This window comes from Harpia harpyja, chromosome 6, assembly GCF_026419915.1.
Source record: "Harpia harpyja isolate bHarHar1 chromosome 6, bHarHar1 primary haplotype, whole genome shotgun sequence".
Taxonomy (NCBI): Eukaryota; Metazoa; Chordata; class Aves; order Accipitriformes; family Accipitridae; genus Harpia; species Harpia harpyja.
In genome coordinates, this window is record NC_068945.1 from 20,387,087 (window position 1) to 20,407,995 (window position 20,909).

At 41.3% G+C, this 20,909-nt stretch overlaps 1 protein-coding gene across 4 annotated transcripts in view; it reads right to left on the bottom strand.

The window, feature by feature from the left end:
* The window catches only part of PTN (pleiotrophin), an 80,266-nt gene that overhangs the window by 32,916 nt on the left and 26,441 nt on the right, over positions 1-20,909 (bottom strand). For 2 of the 4 annotated variants that reach the window (XM_052789883.1, XM_052789882.1), the window contains exon 1: positions 10,196-10,227. The exons of the other annotated variants lie outside the window; for them this stretch is intronic. In XM_052789883.1, coding sequence (XP_052645843.1) covers positions 10,196-10,212 — 17 coding nt within the window. In that variant the 5' untranslated portion in view covers positions 10,213-10,227. Of the gene's footprint in view, positions 1-10,195; positions 10,228-20,909 lie in introns of those variants that run through there. 4 annotated transcript variants of the gene reach the window in all.

Sequence of the window (20,909 nt, forward strand, 5' to 3'; positions counted from 1 at the left end):
TTGACACAAAACCAGTAGATATTTTTCCATACTCCTCCAAAGTAGTTTTGAGTTATATGAATCCTATCTTATGCATACCAGTAGCTCTTATTTATTTGCAGTGTATCATTAATTTCCATTACAGCTATGTGGCGGGGGGGGTGGAACTAGATGATCTTTAAGGTCCCTTCCAACCTAACCCATTCTATGATTCCATAGGACTTTTACTCTGGTACAGAGTGTGTGAGGGCTAACCCAATAATATCCACTTGCAGGTACTACACCTCTTTCCAGCTTCTCCAATTCATTGCCCAGGCCACCTGCACCTGATATTTCTCTCTGATCTCACCCAAATGTCATCCAGGTACCAACTTTTCCTTAACTGCTTTCCACCCTGACTACTGCAGTTTTCAACAGCAGTAATTTATTTCTTTGTCTTAGCTACCCTGCCACTGTAGTGTGTTTCTTTATCTAATGCTAAATCTTTATTCACCTTATTTTTCCTTCCTGAGTACTAAAAGTAGACATAGACATCACATACATTTCTCTGTATGCTTCCTTATGGGTAAAGATCCCCAAACTCTCCTCACAGCACAAAGCCTTCAGCCAATTTGCTGATCTTCATTTAGTTGCACCTTCACGGACCAAAGAAATGCTGTGTTCATTTCAAACAGAACTACTACTACAGCCTTAGTGGTCTAAGCCTAAAAGTAAGCCAAGGTTTAAGGGAAGAAAGAACCTTTAATTGTAACAACTGATTGCTCAACCAAATGATACTATCCCTGGATGAAAAAACACGCCTTCATCTCATTTCTAACAATGGTTATGTTTCAGAATGATTTTATTAAAGAAAACCTACTAGAATTATGATGAAACACCAAGTTTTCTTCTTTGGTCAAATTAAGTAATGAAATGATATTTTACTCTTGGGGAGGGGAGGGTTTGGCTGGGTTGGTCAGTGTACAAAAAAAACAAAACAAAAAACCCAAACCATATTAATTCAGAGACCTTCAGCTTCCACAATCCTGCCCAAAGCAAAATCCACACTCCTTTGACTTTCCTGTGAGGGATCGTTATTCTCTTGTGATATAGTCATGAAATTTTGGGAGCTGCGTCAGCAACACCAAACAGCGGATGCCAGCGGTCTGAGTCCGTGTGCTAACAAGTTAGTTCAAAGCGATGTAGGAAACCCCAACCCCTAATGAAAAAAGCTCCCTGCATTTCAGCCGCAGGAGGACAGCTGGGTAATGGGCCCGACGTCTCTGCGCCCAGCTCCCCGGTCCCCATTCCAACATGCATGACAGTGGAGTTTCAACTACCAGGTACTTCTCAGCTTTCCTTTTTTCTATTCCCTCCTTTGATTCTGTGTGTGGGGGGAGAGAAGGGCCAGGCAGGAGAGGGGAAGCTGGCAAGCAGCAGCTGGTAGGGAAGAGGCAATTGCTTCCAAGGTGAGCCCGTACTGGAAGGAGTTGCGTAAGCACCAATTTATTCAGCAGTATAGTGGCAAATTTAAAAAAAAATAAAATTGACTATAACTATCTGTTTGTTGCTGCAGATCAGCCAGGGAGAAGTGAGAAAACTCTAGAAGGCTGAAATTATATTTGGCAAACTTACTTTTTTTTTTTTTTAAACCAGCATTTATGCTCAGCTACAGCACAGAGTACCCATAATAACAAGCCGGAATCAAACAGTTAGCTAAAAAGGAAAAAAAAAAAAATCACAGCATGACCCTTCTGATGAGCCGAAGTCAAACACTTCACTTCAAAAATTGCAGTGTGCAGCTCGGGGACTACATTTTTCAATACGTAATCAACTGCATGTTCTCTTTTCAACATGGACATCATTTAAGGGCCAGAAAAACGAGCAGAGGGCAGCGAGTTATGCCAATGCCCTAAAAATAAACAGGGAACCAAGAGTAACATGACTGAAGAAAATTACTAAAATGTAAACAACAAAAAGTCAAAACCAATGATCAATTAACATGCCCCATCTAGCTTTGTTCAAGTAAATAAGCTACAGTAATTAGTTAAGTTGTGGATAACAGTTCCCCTAGACTTTGATATTTGTATAGTTGATTGCATGTTTGTCTCTCACATCAGGCTAAGGCAAACACACACGCTGTAGATATTTTATATTTCTAGCTCCCCAGACATAAATTAATAGTTCCAAGCTGATAACAGATACCCCTGGGTACATGAATTCTGCCTCTTAGTGCTGAGCATAATTTAGACTGACTTGAGACTCAAGAAAAGGGCCAGTCTGAACAAATACGGACAGAACATTTCTTCTATTTTTCCAAAATGTTTTGCCAAAATTAAAATCTTTTATGGGAGAATATCAATTTCAACAAGATGGCAAGTTTTTCAAAGTGGTTTTTATGAATTAAAATAATTTGTTTTTTATTCTTTTTCACTAATATTAAACTGTATTCCTTTCCATTAAAAATGTAATTTTACACAAGCTATACAAAGGATCCTACCATTTCTCATAGGCAGAATCTCCAGATACTTCTGCAACATCACTTCAGACCTAGAAATCTGAACCTCCATTTGGACTTCTTATTAACCAGCTCTGTCTCTCAGGGGGAGCACCAAGAGCTGTGTAATTCCTTCATTTCAAGTTTTAAGCAAAATTTTGCCAACCCAGGACACTGTAAGCCTTTATCTGATCTCAGAAGAAGGAACCAATTATAAAAGGTGTCATTTTGGGGGGTGAAAGTTTAGCATTCATGCAGTAGTGTTGTGAACAAAAATATAACAGTAAAAAATAGTTTCTTCCTGAGAAGAAAAGCGTAGTAAATGGAAACACAGTGCTAAACAAACACAACAGGCAGTAAGGATGGTTAAAAGGCCAGGGAACTAAAAATCTAATAGAGATGGCCAAAACCCTCCAAAGGGGATTAAAATTTTTATGCTTCTCTCTTTCCAAACTTCCAACACAAACACTTTTACAAAAGTGATTTTATTTTCAGAAAGCCTAGGGAACACACCTAATTTTTTTGAAAAAGTCATAATTGCAAAAAACCCCCACATTTTCAGAATCATAAGCTAATGTTAAGAAATTAACCATGTCAATAAAAGGGTGAAAAAACACGCTGTCCTTTCCAGAGAAACATTACATTTATCAAATGTAAAAGGGGCAGTTGATATTTTCTCTGTTGGTCCCTAGCCAGTGTATAGAGATCATTTTCTTAGCCCCGGCCTTCAAAATTTCTCTAAGAAATGAACATCACTGTTGAAATCAGTTTTCTCTCCTTCTTCCCCAAGCTCTTATTTCACTCTCATCCACAATGCACACATTTTCTTCGTCTCTTTTGCTCGTGGTGGTCTGAGCAAGTCAGGGCTCTCAAGCGATAACTAATACTGACTTCTGCAACTGCCTCTTCTATTAACCTTCCCCTCCCACTACTCTAGCTGAGAGGCTGAAGAAAACAAAATAAAAAACCCAACCAAGGCTAATATTTCAGTTCATTCTGCTGTACTTCCAGATGCTAACTGAAAAAGACGTTTTAAGCCACTTCTGTTACTATGATTTTTTTTTTTCCCCTTCCTGCGCTTCCCGCAATGATCACAGCTGCTGTGTCACTATCTACGAAGTCACACTGGGGTTCTTTACACTTTCATTTCTCCAAGGCTGAGGATGAGATTCAACAGTCCTGGATGTGACCAGCCAACAACCCATCTAGAAGAGCACAGGAGACCCACCTCCATTCTCTCCAATTACTTTCCTTTCAGTGAAAGTGAGGCCAAGCTGCTGACTGAACTTTCCTGTGCATCATCACCAGGACACATCTGCATCAATGTATCTCTCTTGGAGAATCCACGCCTTGTGGTCATGTGTTTCCCCAGCCACAACTACTGGTAAATCCTGTCTCTCTATTCTCTTTTGATTCCATCTTCACCGCTTCCTCAATGCACAAAAGATATAATTACTTGATAATAGCAGAGGGACAAAGCATGCCTAACTGGGGGAAAACAAGCTCTTATTAAAGTTATTCTTTCTGCCTCCTTTCCCACCCCAAACTGGCTAGTGTTTTTGCTCTACCTAACGTTCTTCTGGTTGCCTGAGATTATTAAGACACAAAGTATTTTTTCCTGGTGTTGCAATGCCTCTGACAAGTGTCCAGATCCCTACTGCTCAGGTGCCATGACACCACAGGACCAGAAAAGGGCAAATAAACACTGTAATACAAAGTCTTTTGGTATCAGGAGAACAGCTGACATCTATTTGGCTACCTAATGTGTTTTCATCTACCAGAGATGAATATGGGCACCTTCTGAAAGTGTCAGAGTAAGAAGTGGCATATTCCCATCCACTTGCTGAACAGACGGCAGAACAGAGTCTCTCATTGTTCCTGTCTGGCCAACAGAAAGTTCTCTTCACTATTCTACATTCATTTATTGAAATAGAATAAATTTATGAAGCCTCATTTTCTTGACTGCAGCAGTTATAACAATGTCGTATGGGTATCACAGTCAGAAAAAACAGGAGCTATCAATGAATATAACTACTTTTGTAATTAGGTCCACAGCCAAAGATTATTATTACTACTATTAGGAAAAAACCTGGGTGCAGATAAACACTGATGTCACCACAGCCCCAGTGGTCATACCATTATTGTGAATGCATCATGATTTGAGAGCTGTTTAAGCTGTGACATGTTTTTCATAATGAACAGCTGTACTGTACAAGGCAGGCAGATGCCTCCACTGTATTCTTGGGTTTTTTCTCTCTCTGCCCCAGTGAGGACATTTTCACCTCAATGGCAATAGGCAAATCACAGCATCTGTCACTATCCTCCCTTCTCCATCTATGCAACAGGGATAATAGCACACACCTCCTTTAAAAAACACTGAGAAACCCATAATAAAAATGATTACGTGAAGGGGGGATAATTTTATTATCCAGCATCTGCTGCAGCTTGCTTTACTTTCCTGCATCTTATGCCTCCATGGTTCCAGGCTTTAAGCAGGGTGGCCAGACTCCCCCAAGCAGAGAGCAGCAGCAATGCTGTGCAGCTCCCAATGGCTCAGCACGTTGTTGAGGGAAAGCTGCAAGCCACAGCAGAACCCCTTTATCCTTGATAACTACCTTTCCTCAAAAGTAATCAGATTTTGTCAAATACTTGAGTTTTGATTTGCCTGAGCTGACTGTCATGTTGGAGACTTTTTTTTTTTTTAACCTCCAATCAGACTTTGGGACATACTCTATACTCCTAAAGAAAACAGCCCATTTTATTTCCTTTACTCGTTATGACTCCCCATTTCCTTTGCTGGCTGTCCAAAATATACAGTGCAGTCAGAAAGCTATTTAAGCTGAAAGCACATGGCCTCTCACCTATGCCCTCTATTAATCTTTTCAAGGGACTGCTTTTTTTTTTTTTTTTTTTTTCAGAGAAATCATCTCCTTGCTTCAAGTGACAAATCTCAGGGCATTGGGATAGCTATGCAAGAACCTATGAGGAAAAAATTAATTCAACTGAAACAAATGCAACGTGCAAATGAAATTTGTGTTTTGGCCACATTGTAACACAGGGCTAGAATGCATTTTTAAATCATTCTCCTCCAAAAGCAGCTAGTGAGCAGAGGGCAGCATTTGTGTAGCATGTTATCTCCTCATTGCCAGTGAGAAAGCAAATAGCATCTCCAAGGCATGTATGCCCTCCAGCATGATACCAGTTAGCAAAGAAAGAGAAGAGCTCAGACCTCATCTTCTGCAATTGATATTCATAGAATCATAGAATCATTTAGGTTGGAAAAGACCTTTAAGATCACCAAGTCCAACCATAAACTTAATATTACTAAGTCCACCACTAAACCATGTCCCTAAGTGCCACATCTACACATCTTTTAAACACCTCCAGGGATGGTGACTCCACCACTTCCCTGGGCAGCCTGTTCCAGTGCTTGATAACCCTTTCAGTGAAAAAATTTTTCCTAATATCCAATCTAAACCTCCCCTGGTGCAACTTGAGGCTATTTCCTCTCATCCTATCATGTGTTACTTGGGAAAAGAGACCAACACCCACCTCGCTACAACCTCCTTTCAGGTATTTCACAGCCCTTCCTACTTAGCTAGGGCTTTAAGAACTGCCTCTCTTATTCCAGTGGAATTTAACAACCACTCAGGATGGTCCCTACCTTGAATTCACAAAAGGACATTCACCATGGTATTTAACGATAGCAAAAAATGAGTTGGCATGCAGTACCACTCCCTTTTCAGGTATAGGAGCCTGGCCAATGTTCACCATGACCATATTGGTGCAAGCAACAAGCAACACCTTTTGACTGCTGCCGTGAAGCACCATCAGGCACCGATGATGAACAGCTGCATTCTGTAACAGCACCTCAAAACGGTGCCTCCATCCGTGGGAGATTGTCCTAGAAACAAGCAAGCCAGGGGAGGAGGGGCAAGTGCAATCACCTTCACTTGGCAGAACAGAAACTGAGGTTTAGAGACATAAATCAACTTGCTTGTAATTATCCAAAAAAAGCATGTGACAGAGAGCACTTTTTTCAGAGAAAATACTCTTGCACCTTAACCAGAAACACATCCTAGACAGAAAATCCCACTTTCAAATATGGCCAGGTAGACAGAGTTGCCCCTACTCCAGTTACTTACCTCATCTGCAATAAGTTTCATATTTCTATCCAAGGTAAAAAATGTCAAAACATATTGTAGCTACATCTTTTGATGCAGATGGCCGAGGATTAAGTTGTACAGTGTGCAGTACATAAGAGGTGGAACTTCAGAGAAGCCTTTTTGGATTTTAGACTGTTGAACTCTATTGTTACATTCCATAAAATCTTTCCATTTTGGAAGTCAATACAGAGCTGCATACTTGCAGCAAAATTTTGGTAGCTACAGAATAAGCCTGCATGCTGCTTTAGTACTATTCAAAGGGCGCTGTCCCACAGCTACCTTCCAGCCATGCAACAGGTCAAAATACATTCCATTTTTTAAATGCCTGTTTTCATCTACCCAGGGAGGTGGGAATGCGTTTTCATGACTGATTAGCCTTCTCTGTTATCACCCTCATCTGCTGGAAGGTATTGGAAAAAATGAAGAAACTCCATTCAAATTAAACATTCTTGTTATCTGACATCCCAGCTGTAATTTGATGGTCACTATTTCACCCTGTTCTTTCAATTACCCTTCCAAGTCTCATCTTCTCTAATTCCAGATGATGTCTCCCCTCCTCTTTGTTCCTCTATCCTTGTACACACGTTTTTAAAGAGAATCTCCTTACGAGTCATTCTGCACCTCATGGCTGCTTCGGGTCACAAAGTTCTCTTAAGACCACTAAAACAACTCTTTTTAAACAAAAAATAAACGAAGTCCTCTCTCCAAACTGGAAGATAGCTTTCACCAAACCATTGGAAGGTGAAAGTTCCTAAGGGAAGCCACGTCCTTCCAAAACCAGACACATATCCTATTCCATCTATGTTTCTGTAACAAAGAATAACTTCTAGCATTGGAAGAACACTAAGCAAAAACACAAGGAAAAAATAAAAAGGAATTATTCATACTACTAAATATTTAACAGAGTCATTGGATGGGAAGATCATACACATCAATAATCAGTGAACTGAAAATTCATTAGCAGTATTGCAAAATTTGCAATGCAAAACTGAAACTCTTCCTAGAACGTGGGCAGGCAAACACGTATTTCACACTGTTCCCATAGTCTTCATTTTGCACCTGCCACAGATCTCTGCATTCGCTGTGCAAGTAGGATACAGAAATTCACAGGGAGACAACTGGAGATTTTGGCAGCTAACTGAGGGAGAACTGGACCCATTGTTATCCCGGGGGTCCAAGCAGGAGAACTGGATACTCAAAGAGGTAAAAAAAAAAAAAAGGTATTAAACGTGTTGGAATTTAAGACCATCATCTTTGGTGTAGAGAGTTAATAGCCAGCTGAGAATAACAAAACGATCCAAGGACTATTTTTCAGTTTACTAAAGATTCAGATAAATAAAAATGCAACAGGTCACACATGAAAAGCTTTCCTCAGAGTTGACCTTCCAAACCACAATGGCTAAAGAGCTTTTTTTTTTTTCTTTTTTTTTTTTAAATAAAGTCCAGATTCTGCACAGACTTTTGTGACAAGAGTCATACTAATGACATACTGTAGCATCTGGCAGTAGATGCCAGAAAGATAAGACTGCATTTAGGAAAAAAGAAGTTGGCATTTTTAACCTCCAAAAGGAGGCTACAGCCCTGGAGAAGGTTGAACTACTGCTGGAAGGCAGGTTTTATTCAAATTGAGTTCTTATTAACATATAAATAAGGTAATTTTTAAAAGCTGTATCTATGCCACATATCCAAATGTAACAATAACTAGAACTAAAAAGAAAAAAATGCAGGCTGAGAACAGCTCAGATTTGTTGTTGATCTACTGGCTGATTGTTTCCAGATAATATCCTTTCCCACTTCTCTCCAAACCAGACTATTTTTCAGCTTTGGACCTTATATCACAGCAACGAGGCTCCTGCTGAAGCTTTTTGAGAGCCACCCCTTTGGGACTTTGAACAATCAGGTAGTCACACAAACTTAGTACTAATTCATCAGCAGAAATTAAAAGAAAGAAAAATCATTTATGACTATGCTTTTTTTGCTGAATTTTATACTGATTTCAAGACAAAAATTTAAAGCTTGGAAGATCTGTCTTCAGATCCTGTCTGTCATTGATAGCTGAGGTTTTGATTACTGTTTCCTACTCCTCAAGAGAGCCCTAGCTACAGCTCAGAGATTTCTCAGGTGGGCATCTCAATCACCCATATAGTGAATTTGTCTCATACTAGTTATTTCTAATGGCCTCAAAGGCATTTTCCTGGAAGGTGGGATTATTATGCCCTAGTGAAAATTTAAGTATTTTATACCACATGATTAGCTTCCATGGGAGATGTGGAGAAACTACCACTATAAAGTGCCTTGTAGGACCGTATTTACAGCATTCAGATATGCGAGGTTTTGGCTGAAAAGAAAAACTTTTCCAATCCAACACAGAGGGGATGTGAATCAGGACTCCCTCACTAAATACCCTATCCAAAAGACTACTAGATAAGGGCAAGGCAGCAGGATATAGAGTAGCCTCACTGCTCTCTTCTCCCTTGCATGAGCAGCAGTTACTCCATAAACTTTTTCATTTAACCTGCAGTTATGTATAGCTACATCTCATAACTGCATTTCTCAGTGAATAAAATATTTGCCAAGTGTGATTCAACAGAATTTTCTTGAGAACATGTCTCTCAGAAGAGTTGCAAGACAGTCCTCTTTTTTCATGTGTGAAAGAAACTGCTCATAAGCACTTCAACCATCATAAAGGCAGGATTTTTAGAACAAGTTCGAAATTTTTCTATTCCCTGCATGCTGCACTCAGGGATACTGAGAGATTCAGGAGAGAGAGAACTCCATAGCCAAAACCATGTTTTTCAGACCATATTCCTAAAGTAGAAACCCAGGTGGTCTCTTCAGAGCCTGCTGATGAGCAGAGCTCTAGGGATCACATTGTTTACACCATTTCGGTATGTATACTTTTTTTCCCTTCCTCATGCAAACTGCCACTTCTCCTCCTCCCATTCTACTGCACTGCTATTACGTGCAGAAATTCAGTACTGTATTTCCCCATATGAAGAAATTGGCAAGGAAAGACTGCGTGCTCTTGGCAGAAGTTTATGCTGGGATTATGCCAATAAACAATCATTTTCTGGTTGCCACAAGCATTCCATTATTTCAGTTTGGCCATTCAGTCCACTCCAGTTCAGCTCCGTTAGTGCTTCCTTAATAAACCCTTATTATCAGGGGCTTAGGCCTCAGTCATTTGAATTCACGCTCAGCTGGGACTTGGTATTCAAGGACCCAGTCCGAATGGCCTTAAAAAAAACAATATAATTAAAACACTTACTTTGCCACAGAGCAGAGACAATGGAATTTCGTTGGCTGCAAGTTATATTTGCCCTCTTAAAGACTTAAGAAAAGCTGGATTTTGAGGCTTGTTTTATAAACAACACTTGGAGGCTTTGGTTCTCACTAGAAGAGAAATGGGACAGCAGTCTTTTGCCTTCATCCTTCTTTCAATGTATACGCTTGTTGTTTACAGCACAAATATATTTCATTTTCTCACCCATTTTGAATTGCCTACTTTTGGGGCTAGATTTTTGGGGGGGGGAACCCACTCCCCACTGGGGTCTGTACCGAGCTGTGACAGCACCTGAGACAGCTCCTCATCCCCTGGCACAACTCACGGCTGCTCCACTGACTTGGTGCCTACTGAGGAGGCAGCTCAAGCCACTTATCTGTACAGCATGGGCTTCACAGCTTTGATCCAGGCACCTCAGTTCTCCTAGAAAGCAGCAGGTAGTCTGTATCGCTAAGGGCACCACACACACACTGAAATAGCAAGGTGGCCAGCTCCAGACTAAGCAACCAAAGTCAACTTCATTGCTGCACACATTGATTAAGAAAAACAATTTGCCCAGAGATTAGTTGTAAATCCCAGGCTGTTGGGTTTGCCAATGAAAAAGCTCACAGCCACCTCCCTCATATACCCCACTGTCATAAATCCCTTAATATTTAACTTGCTCCTGATAATCTATTCTTTACAATAAAGGTGTAAAAGCCATTAATCATAGCAATTTATTGGCCACAGGCTGGATGCCTTTATGCAGTGCCTGTGCAGGGTAGGAATAGTGGCATGTACACCTCAGACACAGCAAGGACGGCATCTGTCTGCTCTTCCGCAACAAGTTCTCTTTGTACAAGTTAGATTCTACTGTAGTTAAAGTGGCAGCCTTTAGAAACCAACATTTAAATGCAGAAAGATATATCACCCATGGATCAAATTAGTAAGGCTTTACCCTATATTTATGTTCCTTCCCTTCCAATATATTATCCATCAATATCATACCATCCTTACTGTCCTAGAGACAAGCACCAGTGAAACACATTCTCATCCACTCCACCCTCTCCTCTCCTTTGCTCTGCAATTACAATCAGATAGGCAAACCACAGAAAATGGAACCTCTGCCCTGCATCCTAATAAGGGTGGCTGGTCCCCTAGAACAAACTGGCTTGCAAGATGTGGAAGTCACTGCTGACATTGTGGAAGTAGGAACAGGAAAAAAACCTAAAAAGTGTGAACTTATGTATTTTAGACTTCTAAAGTGAAATCCTGCTCCCTTTGCTACTGCCAGTCACTCCACAGGTTGCTATAGAGAGTAGTCCAACCTGGGAGGACAGGGAAAGTAGAGAAGGTTTCTCAAAGAGGTGCTTCTACTCCAGCCAGAATCCCTTGGGAACACTTTTATCTCTGTTCCCATAAACCCAGCTGAAACCCTTAACTGCTATTGCTAGTTGAGGAATTTGGAGGACAGCATGGAAAAGCAGCTTTCCAGGGATTGCACTACTACTGTGAGCTGCCATAGTGGTAACAAAGGGGAGCTGGTGTGTGGCCGAAAGACCAGTTTCATGGACTCCTCTCTGGGCCCAGGGGCCCTTGTCAAGAGTGAAGAGCTCCTGAAGGCTCTGGATTCTTCAGTTACACCAGAATTACACAGAGATGAGTCCTGAAACAACAAGAGTGCAACTGACCTCAAATGAAATCAGAGTCATATAAACCTGTGAAATTGCAGCTGTCTAAAAATCAAACTAGAGCACCAGACCTGGTAAGATCTCCACTGCTTTTTATACTCTTCCTGAGGGGGTAGAGAGCTGAAGATATTTGTAACTCTAAATGGTACTTCCCGTTGGTCATTTGTTTCTAATTTCTTCCCAGATGTTTAGAAGGACAGAAGAGTATCATGGTATGCATGGTTGTTACAATTACTGTAAAACAGGAATTCAGTTTCATTGAGTCTCCCAAGAACATGGTCAATTTTAACTACTGAGTTTTGTAATTTCTCATTTTTGTGAATTTGCAAGAAACAATGATGGGGAAAAAAAGCCTTAATAAAACTTCAACGCCTGAAGAAGTTAATAGGCAAGTACTGGGGAGGGGTGGGAGAAGGAAAGAAGGAAAGGTGGGGGATGTTAGGATGTTAACTCTTGATAGTTTTGTGGAAAGTTATGACAAGTCATGATTGATTTATTCCTGCACAGCTCAAACACGTAATGCAATCAGTCCATTCTTGTATCGGCAACACACCTACCACCAATGGGAGTGATTTCCCCAGAAACACTCCAGGACATTATTGCAAAACCCCAACCACAGGGTTAGTATAATCTATCATGAATTAAATGCATGGTTTGCCATTAGGGAAGATAATTTAAGGGTCCTCGAGGTAGACTCACTTGCGATATCTGTATAGGTGCAATACAGCATTGCCCTCTGCTGGATTTTAAGCTGCCTGCTCATGCAAAAGTTGCCGCTGGCTGAGCTAGAAAGGATGATTTTTAAACAAGCACTGTACTAATTACCATAAAGGACTATCTTGCCACCAAATAAGGGATGAAATAGTGAATTAACGCTTATTCCTAAGCCTTTCTTTTTTTACAGGACTAGCACTGCTTCAGACAGGGCCAGCATTGACTCACTCAGCCCTTGCCCAGTCTAGCAACAGTCACAGACTATTATGCGTTCCTCAGAGTCCAAACACTGAACAGAATCAGCGCACAATCGGATCCGCAACATCTAAATAGGCAGAGGCTGAATTTTAGGTGAACTCTGGCTAAACCCATGTCACGGTTCTGGTACCTACAAGACTGGTCCATCTTACATGACTGTCACATCCAACTGGGTGTTTCCCAGTGCACAGCATTCCTGCTGGACAAAGGCCTGCTGCCACCAACTCCCTTCTGGGCATCTCCTGATGAAAAGTCAAGTGCTATTTCCAATCTCTTCATAGGTATGAATACGGAGACTACCTCAGTGTGGACTGATGTATGATGAGTATGACAAGAACGAGGAAGGGCAAACTGGATGCAGCACTACAACATAAGCCAAATCTTTTTGTCTGTTCTTGCTGTTCAGCATCTATCGTTTGCTGACTCTTCCCTAGCTTACTGACGTTTGGTATAACTAACCAAATGCACACGCGTATACAGGTATATAGCTATACCTGTATGTGTAAACATATTTGAACACAGCTGCCTGTGATGGGTTAATTATAACCACATGACCTAGATAAAGACAACAAATCCCATTTCTGTACTTCTTCAGCTATTATTCTTGCTGATCATGTAAAAGACACAGCAGGGCATTTTGCATCCTGTAGCTTGATGCTGTGCAAAATGGGACCACATCCAGAGAATCAGGACATCTGCTAATTCAGACTAATATATGGGAAACTGAGAGTTAGCAAAATACTCTTTCAGAAAAGAAGAAAGTGCAAATAGAAAGCTCTTTTCCATTTATACTAATTTCCAGCCCATAGTCCACCCTTGTGCTTCTTAAATGGTCCCTCATTGGGTTTCTTTTAACTTTGTTTTTCCCAGCATCCCTTCTCTCTTTCAATCCCTGCCTTATTTTCCCATTCTGGTCTCATTTTAACATTTTACTCATTTTCTCTTTTCCACCAAATATACATGCTGTATATTGTCTTCAGAATAGCTAGTCTGCAAAAGCAGCTGCTTATATCCAGTTTTCTTAGGATTCCAACTCTTGTTATGTATCTGTTCTGCACTAGATGCTGTGGGAGCAACTCACTCTTCTCCATGGGTGGTGGTGTTAATAACAACAACAATGATAATAAACAACTCGGTTTCTAAAGATACTTTCCTGCTTTGTTGCTTGATGAGAATATCTGTACTCTCAAAAACTCTCTCTAGTGTAGCTCTCCCTGCAAGGTATTCTGCAGTTCTCTGTGGGAGGCTTCTTCCTAAAAATAAATGTCATGATTTGTTTTATCTTATGTTACAGCTAATTAAATTTTGCCACCATAACATTTCACCATTTCATTATGCTGCATTTCCACTTTGCCCTTTTCCTGCTTCTTTTTTCTCCCTGTACTGTCAAGCTGAGAGCAATGGCTGGGTTTAAATATGAAAATTATCAACCCCAGCCACGTGCAATGAACATAAGAAACAAGCCCCACATTGTTTGATCTCTTGAAAGAAGTTAGCACCAGGAGTCAAGAAGATTTGATAATCTAGCAACTTCAGCTTACAAACTGTGGAAAGTAGGAAACTTAACTGTAATAAAAGGTATGTGTCACTACATACGAAAGCGCTCAGACATGAAAATGTGAAGAATGTACTAAACAGCTTACGGATAGAAGATAAGAATTATATACATAGTTAAAAAAAAAAAAATGGTGATAAGCTTCATATTATCCAGAACTCAAATCTTAAATACAAAGTTTACCTAGATGCCAAAATAGAGTTTTATGGACCAGGCAGGCATTAAAGAACACAATTTACAGCTTCAGCCCAATTTTGCACTGCCTTCTGCTTTATTTTATTATGTATACTTGTGCAAATGAGTGGGCAAAATGTTCCATAACATTTTATACTCACCTTGAACAAGTGACTGAACAACATGCAAAGCCGTAAAATGGGTGTTGTAATGATGGCAGAAACCTAAACATGCAGTAATTCCAAAATAGTACCAATTAACAATTGTTTTGGAATTATCAGCAGTCACTATGGCCAGTGATGCAGATGATCTCTCCAGTTTAAGATGGAGGTAATAAGTCATAATGCAAATGGTTCAGCAAAGCAGTCAGAGAGGCAAGGTAATATATAAAATTCTTAACCTGTCACACTCAAGCGCACTCCCTACTTTACATTTTAAAGCACAACCATTGAAACGAAAAAGGAAAAAAAAAAAAAAACCACAACAACATTGCTATTTAAAATGTAGGTCACAAAGACAAACGTTACTTAAGACTATGTTCCTGAACTTCAGACACACTGTACATCGTGGCTGATTATAGTATTTTCTACAACGTTAGCTCTCTGTGTTTTAAATTGGAAAATGCTTGGTGGTGACGATATATCAGAATGTGAAAAAACCTCCATGTGACCACTGTCCTGTCTTGAACCTATCTGCAGGTAGACATCCACAGGGAAAAAAGAAAAAAAAAAAATACTTTGCAAGGCTATAGATGGCCACAAATAGAACAGTGACAATATATCCCTGGTACTTCTCAATAGCAATGTCAGAAAGCCAATGCAAGAATGCTATCAAACTTCTTTTCTCTCCCAGGGTGTGGGTGTCCCAAAGGTCTCGGCACATTCCAAAGTGGTTTGCAGAGTCCCTGGAGGACAGGACTGGAGTGGGAGGACTCTGGCAACATGCAGGCTCCTTTTGAGTTAAATGTTGCCAGTAGGGAAGGGGGAAAAAATATTTTGTTCTCTTTATAGCTGTACCATATAACTGAATTTGGAAATTATTGCCAACTAGCAGGTAGAAAAAGTCTAATGTGGATTTTAAAATATCTTGCCTGAAAGAAACAGTGATATTTAAGCTTTCCTGAGACTATCTTTTAGCCCCTATCAAAGAAAATACCTAGGAGGATTGAGTTCAAGTTTCAACTGCAATAAGGCATGAGTATGGTAGTAGAGTCCAAGCTCAAACAGAAAAACCCTTTGACTGACTTGCATCCAATCAGATCTCTTGGCACCATGATTCTTAAGGAAATTTGAAAAACGGAAGAGTGATACTGAGAAAAGGGCAGGGAAGAACCTTCCACTGTTGAAACTTTCTGAAAATTACGCTATTTGTTACTGGTTATTAAACACCAAAAGAAATCAGAGCTGAAAGGTGCTTTGTTTACAAACAAAGCCTAAAGTACTGGACAATTTCATGCACACATATTCCCTTCCCATCTCAACTTCTGCACAAATAAAAATAAACCACAAAAAACTCAACATAAAACAAAACAAAAAAACCCAAACACTCAATGGACCCAGTGTTGGATTTTCTCTCCCATACGCAACTACAGGTTCACGTGTTCGTTTCTGTAAGGCTGTAAGGCTGCATGCTTTAGAAAGCAAAAACCCACGTTAAGTGCTGCCTTTAATGAATGAAAGTGGAGCTCCCACAAACTCCATTATTTTTTCTGGCAACCTGTTGTGCTGATAGAGTTAACTAGGCAAGTGCTCAGATATGAAGTCCTGAAGGACTTAGGACCTTACTGGCATGTGAGATACCTAGATTTATAAAATGTGGATCTTTTGTACCTCTGCTCAGTGCCCAGCTAGTTCTGGCAATGTCTCAGATGGCAATACAGTTCAAATATAGCTAAATATAAATGTAGCTCAGCTTTATCCTGAATACCTAGAATATTGTAAATTGCTGGCTTCACAGGGTTCATTATAAGCTAACTTACCTCATTACCTTTTTGTGTTACTGTAGCCACACAATCTTCAGCATCCAAGCTACCACTCAGTCAGCAGGTCTGTATGGATTTCAGTCATACACTCTTAATTCTCCCTGTACACCGATCTTAATGATTCTTGATTCCGCTCCTAAACAATTAGCTCAACAAGGCTGAATGCACCTTCCGCGATGTGTGCTGGCATGGGAGACAAGGGATCAAACCCCAAACCCAGCCCAGCCATGTTAGTTTTTTTCCTTCTGGGTAGTTTGTGATCCACAGGGTATACTGAAACCTGTTGGCTCTTTTCTATTTTTACTTTTTGCTAAAAAAAGAGAAATTCAGCTTTTGGGTAAGACTGCCTCCCTGTCCGACGAAGAGCAGCTGGCACGCATGCATGCAGGAAGGCAGGGTTAAATTCAGTCTTGCTTGAAGTTCCAGACCATTTCAACTAACCTTCTACCACCCCCTCCTTAGGTCACTGCATCACGTTTACTTACATGGAAATAAACACATTATATATCTGTCTGCCAGTTACTTTCCCTCTTTTCTTCACCAACAGTAAAAAGTGCTGGCACAGAGCATACCTATATCTGTTCGCATAATGACTGTATGTGTATGGGATTGCTTCTGAGAATATTTCTGCCATTCTTTGTTCTAGCAATAGGAGAAACAAAACCACTCAAAGCAGAACACAGAGAGAAGAAAAGTTGAAGAAAGAGGATAGTTGATCCTGAAGCATTCCCCTGTCTTCATTTCATTAATATTCGTATCTTCTTCTATGACGGAAAGGAGTAACAGCTTATATTGCCAAGGATCATAACACTAGCTTTCTCATGTGTGGGTTCAGGGAGACAAGAGGGAGCATTCCTGCAGGTAATTAGCCTTGACTGCTAATCACATCAGCCAAAAGTGATGAGCAAATTAGAGCTTCAGTAGAGCAGCTAGTCTGATGCTCTTCCTAGATCCCTAGAGCAGCATTGCTGGTTACTGTGATGCTCTGATGCACAGAGACCTGCAATACATCCTCACTACCATACCAGGACTCGCCTTCACAGCAGCCTGCCCTTGGATCGGATGAGAATACAGACAGCGCGTCTTCTATCAGCCTCGCGCTCCACCCCAAGGACCATGTTTTCTTATGGGTCAGGGCAGATATTTGACTTCTGATTTACTCCATTGATCTGCCCTCGTGCTGCAACAGTGCAAACCAAAGAAGAGCAGAAATTATTTGCTTGATCTTCTCAGAGTCAACATTTATCTGGTTTGCAGTTTTCCAGAAAAAGAGAAAAGTCATGATCCAGTCACAATGAACACAGTGAAAGGTGGACAGGGACTTGGATTCAAATTTGTCTGTATCCCTTGTCTACTAATCCTTTTAATTTTTATTTTTTTTTTAAAAAGCAAACATACTATAGCACTGTGTTTCTACATGACCTGTCACTTGAGATCTTATTCATTCCTGAAGATACAAGGTAAAGTCTCAGCACACACACCTCGCCTGCAAAAATGGCTCTTCTATTCAAAAGTTATAAATAGGAAAAAAAGCAAGCATGTAGACAGCACAGCACAGTTTACACCTACACCATCTTTACCTGGAACCTGAAAGAAGTGAGCATGCAAGCAGCCCCAGCAGCCTGTTTTTACAGACCTCTCCCAAGTGTCATACACAAAGCATAAGACTCAAGAGTTGATTCCCTCCAAAAGCCTTCCCAGAGCCAGGGCTGGACCTCACACAGGTCGGCTGTGATGCTTTGTAACCTTCCTCCCACTCCTTGAGCCCCCAGACCTGGATCCATTTCCCAGTGAATGCTGCCTTGCTGACTGACTGCACCTGCGCGCAAAGAGAGGCTCAGTTCAGCTGGGCATTGGACCGATCCTTCTCTTCCAGGGATACAAGTCCAAAATGCCGCCTAGCGCCATGTCCTTTTCTTCTTGTTATGCCCCATATTTGCATTATTGCAGACATTTGCAGCGGAGGAAGAGCAATAGGGCCCTTGCTTCAGTGACATGCAGGGTCTATGCTACAGCCACCCCAAAGGAGTAAGCCAGCCCAAACAGTGCAGAGAAGGCAGAACGGTGACTCTACTACAGCTAAGAGGTTCCCAAGGGGGAAAAAAAAAATAATACTCTACTTTTACAGATGTTGCATATACATGTTATATAGACACGTTATGAGAAACAGCCTCCAAAAGCTGACAGGGATGGGACAAAAGCTGTGTTAGATACACTGAACAGAGAAACAATCAGCCCCAGCTCTGTCACTCAAGGAAAAGACTCTGAAACCTTTCAGGGTAGAGGACTGTGTCACAGTTGGCAAAGGCCTAAAACACATGGGATGAAAAGGGACTTGGAAAAAGAGGATGATCAGGAATGGAACGGGCCAGGAGACACAGCAACGAGCAGGCTGTGCATTGAGGAGGAAGGCTGATAGAGAAAGTATCTGAATACGAAGCTCAGCCCAGCCAACTGTGCTGAAGGCACAGGGGCCGAGGCAGTTGCTCAAACGTGCTGAGAGCAGCAACTAGTTTCTGTGTCCTGACATTTTTAGAAACTCAGTGAAGGAAATGGAGAAAAATAAATCCTTCCAAAGATCCTCTCCTCAATCCTAGATGATGATAGCTTAATTATGCTGGAACCTATTAAGGACTAGACTTTAAAGAAAAGCACCCTGTAAGATTTCAAAGAATGAAAACACAGAATTTCATAGGTATTACTACTAAAGCCTACAGAATTTAAGTGAAAACAGTTACAGGTAGATGTCAGATTTCCAACCACTAGAAGATCAGAGTAATTTGATTCCACCTTGTATAAGCATTTACATAAATCAGAGGCTGCCGAGGGATTTAACGATGGGAGTTCTACGTCAAGAGTGGGATTTCCAGCCTCTATTTCCAGATCCAGATTGTGATCCAGGCTACGCCACCCCATTTCCTCACCGCCACTCCCCCTCCCTGCCACAGGATAGGCTTGTCGTAAGCAGCTTTCTGCCAGAAGAAGGTTGGATAATTAAGGTAACTACTTCACAAGGCTCAAGGATTAGATCTTCCTCTTTACGGACCCCAAAATAACCTTAGAAAGAAAAAGCAGAGCTCTTAGTGATAAAGGCTGGAGTCTGGGGACAGGAAGAAGCAAAACCATCTGAGGAGTTCAAGCCATTCCAGTGCCCAGCTGACAGCAGCCCATTCCCAGGACACTCCTACCAGTTTTTCTAGCAGCAATTCATCCTCATGGGTTTCAGGAAAGCCATATTTAAACACTTCATGTGATGAAGACCCCCGCACACCACCCAGACTGCACAAAACATCCAAACGTGCCTCTGAATATATTGGAGGTTTGGCCTTTCCTCCAAAGCAAACACAATTCTGATTTAGACAGCTTCTCACCAAAGCTAGCCACTGGCTACTTTGGCTTCCCTGCTCCACGGCCAAAGATAACAAGCAGGATGCCTAGAAAGCATTCCAGTCTTAAGCGCTACATCGGCATAAACCACAACACAGGGCTAATTTCCCTGCAGCTCCAGGCTGTCTTACACTGCAATAAAGTCTCTTTGAAGGAGTAAGAACATTGTCCCTTCAGACACGACTCTTTGTCAGGATGTCAGTCTGTGCACGTGGCTGGAACAGTAGCTGAAAGTGGCAATGTTTCTACTAGCAGTTCCTCCAAGTAAAAAGCTAGTTTAGTATCATTTCTCCCCTTCCTCTTTTAACACAACACACAGAACAGGCCCTTCTCCTCACCTCTACTAGCATACACTGCTATTCCGCAGTGTACAAATTGACCAACAGAAGGACAGAGATGGGGTACAAGCCTGAACGAGACAATTGCTCAGGAGTCACAGAATTTGTCAGTCTAGGAATCACACAACAGTTGAGGTCAGAAGGGACCTCTGGAGGTCACCTTGCCCAATGCCCCTGCTCAAGCAGGGCCACTTAGAGCCAGTTGCCCAGGACCATGTCCAGATGGCTTTTGAATATCTCCAAGGATGGAGACTCCACAACCTCTCTGGGCAACCTGTGCCAGTGCTCGGTCAGGGAGAGACCCACAGTCTCACTTATGCCTGACACCACAAGCAGGCCTGGTTTTGTACAAGGCTGGACACTCACAGACCTGATCGAATCCTCTTGGTGTGGTGCGGGGTTTTGCTTCTCCCAACCCTTGAACATCCACATCCCTGTGTGGTATCCACACTAACGTGTGCAAATTTTATAGTCAAGACCCTACCAGCAAGGGCGGCAAAAGTCCTGTGATTTAATGTTTTGTCACATCTGTTCTTTAGCAACAAACGCCTTTAAATGGAAGGCATCATGGTTATAGCTTATGCAGTGCTGTATTTCTGCATTTTAATTCTCAAAATGGCTTGACAGAAGAAGGGGAACTGCTAGTGCTTTACCCAATCAATCCTATTACAGTCTCTGCAAGGCAGAGTACTCCCACTCCTCAGACAACACACATTAACAACGAGGTCAGCTTTGTGATTACTCCTGGTACTGGATTTTTTAAGCAGAGTCAACATTAACAGGTGGGTTTGCTACAGAGAGGGGAAGAATATATTACAAGCAGGTACGAAAACACAAAGAAATGCAGGAAGAGTAAGCAAGACAACACCCCTGAGGGTGAAACTACAGGATTGCCTCATGAAGGAAAGTCTTTGTGGAAAAGTACGAT